The following is a 9,559-nucleotide window of genomic DNA, read 5'->3' on the forward strand; positions in this document are numbered from 1 at the left end:
TCCGACTGAGTTCAGGGGGCGGCGTCCCGGGGATAGAAAGGCGGCCAAGAGGGAGGAGAAAGGGGGTAAGGGGGGGTGGGCGGAGACATTTTTAAAGACTATAAAAAGGCGGCCCGGGCTGCCCCGTTCTTGCACTCGCTGGAAAGCGGCTCAGAGCCTGGGGCCTTTGCATAGCCAGGGCGCGCAGTAGGGCCGAGAGGACAGAGCCCTGCGCAGAGCGAGGTGCACCGCGACCGAGGCGGAGACCGAAGCGGGGAGCTCCAGGCGCCGATCCTCGTGTGGCCCAAGGCCCCTCTCCCGGAGGCGTCCCAGGGCGCTCCGTGTCTCCGCATCAGCCACCCCACCAGAGCCTGCTGCGCGGTGCCTCCAGCTCTTCGCTAGAAGAAAAACTTCCCGCGCGCCGGCAGAACTGCAGCGCCTCCTCTCTAGTGACTCCGGGAGCCCCATCTGCGGCTGGCTCTGCGCGCACTTTCCAAGAATCATAGTAATTGTTAATTTTAACAATCCCGAGGCAGGCCAGCGAGGCTCTGCGCTCCAGACCCGAACAATAGCCCCTTCGCTCAGTGCGCGGCGGCGCGCGGTGCCTCCCGGGACTCGGGTGCCGCGAGCGGTCCCCGCGGAGTTCGGAAGGCGCACAGCAGGAGGCGACATGGGGAACACGGCGCGACGGTCTCGCGGCTCGCAGCCTGCGCCCGTGCTGCTGCGGCTGCTGCTCGCCGCGGCCTCAGCGCTGCTGGTCGTGCCGGGCGTGCGCGGGCGCCCCACCGAGGAAGACGAGGAGCTGGTGCTGCTGGCACCGGAGAGCGACCCAGGACACAGGACCACGCACCTCCGCCTGGACGCCTTCGGCCGGCAGCTGCTGCTGGAGCTGCAGCCGGACCGCGGCTTCCTGGCCCCCGGCTTCACGCTCCAGACGGTGGGGCGCAGACCCGGGCCCGACGCGTCGCGTTCTGATCCCGTTGGCGACCTGGCGCACTGCTTCTACTCTGGCACGGTGAACGGCGACCCCAGCTCCGCCGCTGCACTCAGCCTCTGCGAGGGCGTGCGCGGCGCCTTCTACCTGCAGGACGAGGAGTACTTCATCCAGCCCGCGCCAGCCGCCGCAGCCGAGGAGGAGCCTCCGACGCGGCCCCAGTTCCATCTCTTGCGGCGGAGGCGGCGGGGTGGCGGCGGCGCCAGGTGCGGGGTCCTGGACGACGAGACGCAGCTCGCGGGGGGAGCGGGGTCGGAGGACGAGCACGCCACGGCGCAGGGGCCGCCGCGGGACCGAGCGACACAACGCATGGGACAGCCAACAGGTATCATTCCCAGAAGAGTGGTTCCCACTTGTCTCTCCATTCATCTCCCTCTCCCTACCTTCTCTGTGCTGCGCGACTTGAGGGTAGAGTCCTGTTCGCAGACGCGAGCCTCTGTCTGCGGACAGGACGGAGACGTGGTGTGGAGGGAATGCGGCTTAAGATTTGGGTTGGTGAACTAACCAAAGCCTGCTGGAGCAGTTAATTCCATTTGCCCTAATAATGAATGATCAAGAGAGGACAGACGTTATCAATGGTGTTTCTGCTAAGGAGAAGCGTTCCGATCCGGAAGGGAGAGCTGGTAACCCAATGCCTCCCACTTTAGTTGAATGTGAGCTTGTGCGACTTATTTCCACCTTGTTAATTTCTTTTTAACAATTATGCATGTGTCCTTTGGTTGAGTTGCAGCTTCGCGCTTAGTTTTGTAACCGCTGCCTGTTCGCGCACCCTGAGCCCAGAGGAGGGCAGAGATGGAGGGCGAAGGAGGGATAGTGACCTCAGAATGTGCAGCCCGCGAGCCTGGACAGCTGCGCTACGATTCCTGTTCTGCTGGCCTCTGTTCCCTTCCCCCCTTTAAGAGTCTGACCCCCGACCGGCTGGCAGTGGCGGGGCCCCTCTTCAGAACCTGCTTGGGAGGTCTCTGCCCAGCTCGCCCCGCCTCTCCGCGCCTCCCACCAGCCTCCCACTTTGCGCTCCCCCTCGCGGCCATAATTCTGCTCGGAAGCACTGTTGAAAGTTAGTCACCGGTGATCCTTCCTGCTCGGCCTTTCCCTGTTTCTCTCTGTTGTGTGCAGTGCTTCCTGTCTAGTTCTTTTCATTCTGTCACTCACTGGGGTGCCTTGTTTCTTTTTTGAACTTTCTCACGTGGCTTGTAAAATTTTCCTCTTCTCCCCTGTACGTCCGCTCCTTGAAGCGGTTACGTGCTCAGAGCCCAGCGTAGAACTTCCCTGGGGGCTGGGTCTCAGTCAGGAGTCAGAGGGCTCTTTTCGAAACAATCAGCCGTGGCCCCGTGGTCCGAAGCAGGAACTTATTTCCCTGGGGCGGTGGGAGTGGGGCAGTCGGCTTCTTGGCAGACTGGGTGGTCCTTGTGCCCGGATTTGGCAAGAGCAGAGCACCGCAGGGACCCGTGGAACGAGCGAGCAGAGCAGTGCAGGCTGAGATTTCTTCAGGCCCGGCCCCTCGGCAGAGGCCACAGCCCTGCCCTGGGCCTTCCACGTGGAGCCCGATGATCTCATTCAGGATTTGATTCCTGGCCTGTGAAAGAGTGACTCAGGGCTCTGCCTGCCCCCTTGCTCCAAGATTTTACTACAGCTGGGGAGAATGGTTGCGCACACTGCCTTTTTCAGATTGTGTGATCTCAGAGAGGACAAAAGAAATCCTGTTTAAAAAAAAAAAAAAAAAAAAAAAAAGCCTGACACCCCTCAGAGGAGCACATGGCCTTTTTTTTATTTACAGTAAAGGAGAAAACTTTAAAAATAACATTTTCAGTGAAAAGAAATGCAAATATTTTTGTTATTGTTGCTCCGGGTGTATTTTTGTATTGTTTTCTTTGACTGGTTAGGCTTTCTTTATATACTCTGGGAAGGTAACTATCCTTGGCTAGACTGCCCCTGAACAAACTATCTTCCTTGTGTCTTTACAGGAACTAGAAGCCTAAGAAAGAAGCGATTTGTGTCCAGCCCCCGCTATGTGGAAACTATGCTTGTGGCCGACCAGTCCATGGCAGAGTTCCACGGCAGTGGGCTAAAGCACTACCTTCTTACCTTGTTCTCGGTGGCGGCCCGGTTATACAAACACCCCAGCATTCGGAATTCAGTTAGCCTGGTGGTAGTGAAGATCCTGGTCATCTATGAGGAACAGAAGGGGCCAGAAGTGACTTCCAACGCTGCCCTCACTCTGCGGAACTTCTGCAACTGGCAAAAGCAGCACAACCCGCCCAGTGACCGGGATGCAGAGCACTATGACACTGCGATTCTTTTCACCAGACAGGTGAGAGGAAGACATTGCCAACGATGAGAGTATTCTCTTGGGAATCAGTTTTGTAATAAGCAAATGTATGTAAGGCATTTTACCAGTATTTTGGCACTTATATTTTTTAATTGGCTAGCATGATTAATCTTCCTTATTTCTTTTAATATTTTAATATCTCAAGTTTCACAGTCTTTTTTGAATGGCCTTAGGGAAAATCTTAAAGTCACACAAAGTACTCCTAAAAGAACTACTCAACAACAATGAATGTAGATGCCCTAAAGCACATGTGAAGTTACACCCTGCCAAAAAGTGAGATCACAAGGTTCGTGCTCTGTCTCTGTTAATACGGACATACCTTTGCTCCTTGTAGGACCTGTGTGGCGCCCAGACATGTGATACTCTTGGGATGGCAGATGTTGGAACTGTATGTGATCCCAGCAGAAGCTGCTCGGTCATAGAGGATGACGGCTTACAAGCTGCCTTCACCACAGCCCACGAATTAGGTAAGTCTGTTTTAGAGTGAGAGTTAGCCCAATTCATGAATTCAAAATGATAAACTATGTATTAATTTAAGAGGCAGAGTCTTCAGGTTATATTGCTATTTTAAGGTGCCAGAGCTCCCTAGAAACTGCAGAAAATATTTTTCCACTCTTCTCAACATGGTCATTTTTATTAGAATTCAAAGTAAGGTAGTAGGAGCTATGGACGTATTTGGAAATTTACGTTTGTTTACACCCTGTGAAAAGTAGACATTGTCTCTAAAATAGATTATCTCTAAAACACATTTCTTCCTCTAGAAATATCACTTTGAGACAAATGAATCCCTGTTGGGGAAAAAAAATGCTGCAAATGACCTGTATTCTAATGTGGGTTTCGGATGTCTTCTTAGGCCATGTGTTTAACATGCCACATGATGATGCAAAGCAATGTGCCAGCGTTAATGGTGTCAACCGGGATTCCCACATGATGGCGTCAATGCTTTCCAATTTGGACCGCAGCCAACCCTGGTCTCCTTGCAGTGCTTACATGATTACATCATTTCTGGATAATGGTCATGGTAAGATGCTCCAGCTACTCTTTCTATATGTTACCCAACCATCCACATGTAGGGTACTAATGAAAGCAGCTCTTTCTTTCTTTTCTGTTCTTTTTATTTTCCCTCCTTCAAAATGACTTTCATTGTCAACCGCATGCATTTTTAGATCTTAATTTCCAGTAAAAGATAGTGCTTCTGGTCAGGTAGCTCCCAGAGTACATTAACTTGAGTTTTTAGCAGAACAATGATTTCCTGTCATTGTTAATACAGAAATATCCCATTAAGAATAATACCTTAATGATAGTTAAAATATCTCTGGCATTTTCCCCCCAAACTCTTCAGCTTTCAAATTGCTTTGCTATATATTATCACTTTTGGTAAGTATTTTCTGAAACTGATCTACCCCCTGCATGCTTTAATTTGCTATTTCTTAATATTCATTGGCATTTTTCCTTGCAGGCGAATGTTTGATGGACAAGCCCCAGAGCCCCATACAGCTCCCCTCTGATCTCCCCGGGACCTTGTACGATGCCAACCGGCAGTGCCAGTTTACATTTGGGGATGAGTCCAAACACTGCCCGGACGCGGCCAGCACGTGCACGACCCTCTGGTGCACAGGCACCTCTGGCGGATTGCTGGTGTGCCAGACCAAACACTTCCCCTGGGCCGACGGCACCAGCTGTGGAGAAGGGAAATGGTGTGTCAACGGCAAGTGTGTGAACAAGACTGACAAGAAGCATTTTGATGTGAGTTTTCCACTGCAACACACGCTCCTTTAAGATTCAGAATTGAAAGAGACCAAGTGATGCTAAAACGTTAGATACCACGTTAGCATCCCGACCTGTGGGCTCTCGCAGGGATACAGGATAGAGTCGTATTATTGATTCTTTGTCCCATGTCTTTCTCTTCTATTTCCTGAAAAGGTCTCTGTAGAGGTTTCTAACGCTGATCATTTGTGTCTCCATTTAGACTCCTGTTCACGGAAGCTGGGGTCCGTGGGGGCCCTGGGGAGACTGTTCAAGAACGTGTGGCGGAGGAGTTCAGTATACGATGAGGGAGTGCGACAACCCAGTCCCAAAGAACGGAGGGAAGTACTGCGAGGGCAAGCGCGTGCGCTACAGGTCCTGCAATATTGAGGACTGTCCAGAGAATAATGGTGAGTAGAGAGAAGGTGAAAAGGATGCGCTGCAAACGGGTGGTTGAAGGCCGGAAACGGATAACATCATCGTCTCCTTCTCTTTCCAGGAAAAACCTTTAGAGAGGAACAGTGTGAGGCACACAATGAATTCTCCAAAGCTTCCTTTGGGAGCGGGCCCGCAGTGGAGTGGACACCCAAGTACGCAGGAGTCTCACCCAAGGACAGGTGCAAGCTCATCTGTCAAGCCAAAGGCATTGGCTACTTCTTCGTTTTGCAGCCCAAGGTAGTAACTTTTCTTCAGACTTTTTGCCTAAGAAACAAGGCCTTAGTTTGCTCCCTTTTCATGCCAGCTCTGTTGTACTTCCTTTAATTTTTATATATATATATATATATATATATATATAAAGCTGAGATTTTAATTTATTTATTTATTATTTATGGCTGCGTTGGGTCTTCGTTGCTGCACGCGGGCTTTCTCTAGTTGCAGCGAGCAGGGGCTACTCTTCGTTGCGGTGCACGGGTTTCTCATTGCAGTGGCTTCTCTTGTTGCGAAGCATGGACTCTAGGCACGAGAGCTTCAGTAGTTGTGGCTCGCAGGCTCTAGAGTGCAGGCTCAGTAGTTGTGGCGCACAAATTTAGTTGCTCCACGGCATGTGGGATCTTCCTGGACCAGGGCTCGAACCCATGTCCCCTCCATTGGCAGGCGGATTCTTAACCACTGTGCCACCAGGGAAACCCTAATTTATATATTAACGTGTTCAATTTCAAGTTAGAACTGCTTTGCTTCTAGATACATTGGCAACTGCTTGCTTTGAGTTTGGTGCTGTTTTGGGCTATGAATGAAGCTTGAATCCAGTGCTTATGATTCTTGCAATGGTTTATTATTACTCCTATATGCGAAGAAAAGCCCTTTACACATGGTTAGGTAAATTATGTGTTAACATGGAAACCATCCAGTGGTTTTGGAAAATAGTTTAGGTGTGGCCCGAAGTACTTGTTACTGGGTGACTAGCAGTAGTATGTGCAAATGGACTTATTAAAATGAAAGTCTGAGCATTGAGAACTCTTGTGTTTGAGAACATATACTGAACTAATGGAAGCATTGTTTTGCTGAGGAGATAAATCTGGCTCTGAGGTAGAAAATAGAATTGAATTTGGTTGAAATTATCATGTGTCATTATCACTGTAGGCTATGAAAACAGTCTCCAGTTGCAGATTCAACATTCAAGTGATTTATTCAGCACCTGTTATTGCCAGCTAGTATTCTAGATACTGGGGATACAGCAGTAAACAAATTGACAAAAAGCTCTGCTTTTGTTGACCTTAGCTAAAAGTGAGATAGGATACAAATAATCAAAAAATTTATAATGTTTTCAGATGGAAAAAAAAGCCAAAGAGAAGGATAGTGTGTGCCGTGTTATAAAGTAATTTTGCTAGTCAGGAAAGCAAAGATGTAATGTTAACGAAGAAAACTTTCAGAACTATCCTAGCATCATCTCTTGCCCTTGTTAATGTGTAACACCAGGTACGTGCCCTTCCTTTTTCAGGTGGTAGATGGCACTCCTTGTAGCCCAGATTCCACCTCTGTCTGCGTGCAAGGACAGTGTGTAAAAGCTGGTTGTGATCGCATCATAGACTCCAAAAAGAAGTTCGATAAATGTGGCATTTGTGGAGGAAATGGATCTACATGCAAGAAAATATCAGGATCAGTTACTAGTGCAAAGTAAGTGTTAAAATGCCATAATCCTGAAGGTCTTATCATTTCAATGTAACTTTTTACAGTTCTGGTAAAAATTACATTCTTAAATGATTACCTGGTGTTTTAAGCTAAGTATTGATTATATGATTAGCTGGTGAATGAGAGATTTTTATATCTGTTTTCCTTATCTGCAGACCTGGCTACCACGATATCGTCACAATTCCAACCGGAGCCACAAACATTGAAGTGAAACAACGGAATCAGAGGGGATCCAGAAATAATGGAAGCTACCTTGCCATCAAAGCTGCCGATGGCACATATATCCTGAATGGCGACTTCACCTTGTCCACTTTAGAGCAAGACATCACGTACAAAGGTAGTGTCTTGAGATACAGTGGCTCCTCTGCAGCGTTGGAAAGAATTAGAAGCTTTAGCCCTCTCAAGGAGCCCTTAACCATCCAAGTCCTGACAGTGGGCAATGCCCTTCGACCGAAAATTAAATACACCTATTTCGTGAAGAAGAAGAAGGAATCTTTCAACGCCATCCCTACTTTCTCCGAATGGGTCATTGAAGAGTGGAGCGAATGTTCCAAGTCATGTGGACAGGGTGTGCAGAGAAGGCTGGTGGAGTGCCGAGACCTCAACGGGCAGCCCGCTTCAGAGTGTGCAAAAGAAGTGAAGCCAGCCAGCACCAGACCTTGTGCGGACCTGCCTTGTCCCCTCTGGCAGCTGGGGGATTGGTCGCCATGTTCCAAGACTTGCGGGAAGGGTTACAGAAAGAGAACCTTGCAGTGTCTGTCCCATGATGGGGGTGTGTTATCTCATGAGAGCTGCGATCCTTTAAAGAAACCTAAACATTACATAGACTTTTGCACAATGGCAGAATGCAGTTAAGCAGGGGCGGTGTTGAGGGAAAAGGGCAGTGGGGAAGGGCTGATGCACTGAAATCAAGAAGGCTGGAGGAATCCAGTGCACCTTGCCGGTGATCAATGAGGTGTGCCGATGAGTTGGGAGGTACAGGTAGGTAGAAAAGAACTTAGATCATCAGAATTTCCTGCCAGTTACAAAATTGATAGGGTAGTTTATGAGGATCATTAATAGCTGACCAATAATATAGCATGAGAAAGCCCCAGGGCATTATTATTTCTTTTGTTAAGTCTGTGACAAGTTTTTACAAAAATAGAAACATTTGTCAAAGTAAGTGTGAGAAATACTACAATCCCTGTTTCCTGGTACTGATGAAATGCTTTGTATCATGGAGGTTGGGAAATGAAAAGCAGGAGGAAGATGAGGTTTTTGGTTTAAGATGTGGCTTACTTTACCTCACTACCTATGGAGGGAGAAAGGAATACACATAAGATCTTTGACCATCACTGTTCCTAACTGCTGTGGTTTCAGAGAATGTTTATGCCATCTCTTCTGCTGAGAGTTAAGAATTCAGTCCAGCATGAGAAATGCTTAGCAACATCCAGTGACTCAAATGACTCCATCTTTCCTTTCTTGTGCCGTTATTGTGTCTTTATTTGTGAATTCATTTTGACGAAGAAACAATTCCATGTATTTGTAAAAACAGCATTAAGTCTACAAGGGGAAGAAAAGCAGTGATGTATCAGATGCTGGTAAAAGCTAGGGGAGGCCCGTTGATCTGGGTACCTCCTACATTTTTTCCTCCTGAGGTAAGCCTACTTAAGGAATGTGGATGTGGAAAAAAAACCAAAAAACAGTTTGTGTCTGAAGAAAGTCAGTAAGATCACACAAAAAGAATGTAATGCCAGAACAAGAATGGGGTGTGTACAACAGGGTCCCCAGTGTTTGGGGACATTGAGATCACACATCTCACGGTGGGGAGGCTACTGAGGGGTAGCGGGTCCATCCCCAGCAGCTGGTCCAACAGTCATATCCTGGTGAATGTCTGTTCAGCTCTTCTACTATGAAAGAAAATGACTTTTTTCCATATGTATATAGTAAAATATGTTACTATAAATTCTATGTACTTTATAAGTATTGGTCTGTGTGTTCCTTCTAAGAAGGACTATAGTTTGTAATAAATGCCTATAATAACATATTTATTTTTATACATTTCTTTCTAATGATAAAACTTTTAAGTTATATCGCTTTTGTAAAAGGTCATATAAAAATAGAGTATTTATACAATATATGTTACTAGGAAATAATAAAAGGACACTTTTTGAACATGTGTCTATTTTTTTTAATGGGAATTAATTCCTGGGTAGGAAATCTGAAACTCAGATGTTGAACTTTTGTTTGTTTTGTTTAAAAAATGTCTGGTTTATTACTTTTTTAACACTGATAAAAATGTTTCATTGCATACATTTTTTTAAAAAACATCTTTATTGAAGTATAATTGCTTTACAATAATGTGTTAATTGCTGCTTTATAACAAAGTGAATCAGCTATAC

The 9,559-nt window shown here is 47.4% G+C and overlaps 1 protein-coding gene across 1 annotated transcript; it reads left to right on the forward strand.

Moving 5' to 3' along the window:
* The first annotated feature begins 207 nt into the window (after positions 1-207).
* ADAMTS1 (ADAM metallopeptidase with thrombospondin type 1 motif 1) lies at positions 208-9,312 on the forward strand. The gene is made up of 9 exons (XM_030880960.2): positions 208-1,298; positions 2,938-3,284; positions 3,637-3,769; positions 4,156-4,323; positions 4,762-5,048; positions 5,272-5,458; positions 5,548-5,723; positions 6,988-7,163; positions 7,334-9,312. The coding sequence occupies exons 1-9, from the start codon at positions 650-652 to the stop codon at positions 8,031-8,033; spliced, it is 2,823 nt and encodes a 940-aa protein (XP_030736820.1). The 5' UTR covers positions 208-649; the 3' UTR covers positions 8,034-9,312.
* The last annotated feature ends 247 nt before the right edge of the window (positions 9,313-9,559 follow it).

Source organism: Globicephala melas, chromosome 4 (assembly GCF_963455315.2).
Source record: "Globicephala melas chromosome 4, mGloMel1.2, whole genome shotgun sequence".
In the NCBI taxonomy this organism is placed as follows: domain Eukaryota; kingdom Metazoa; phylum Chordata; class Mammalia; order Artiodactyla; family Delphinidae; genus Globicephala; species Globicephala melas.

Excerpts from the sequence above, each read along its gene's own strand:
- ADAMTS1 (XM_030880960.2), top strand. The coding sequence starts at position 650 with ATGGGGAACACGGCGCGACGGTCTCGCGGCTCGCAGCCTGCGCCCGTG. Across the intron at positions 5,459-5,547 it reads GGACTGTCCAGAGAATAATG|GAAAAACCTTTAGAGAGGAA; the intron begins GTGAGTAGAGAG and ends TTCTCTTTCCAG. Across the intron at positions 7,164-7,333 it reads GGATCAGTTACTAGTGCAAA|ACCTGGCTACCACGATATCG; the intron begins GTAAGTGTTAAA and ends CCTTATCTGCAG.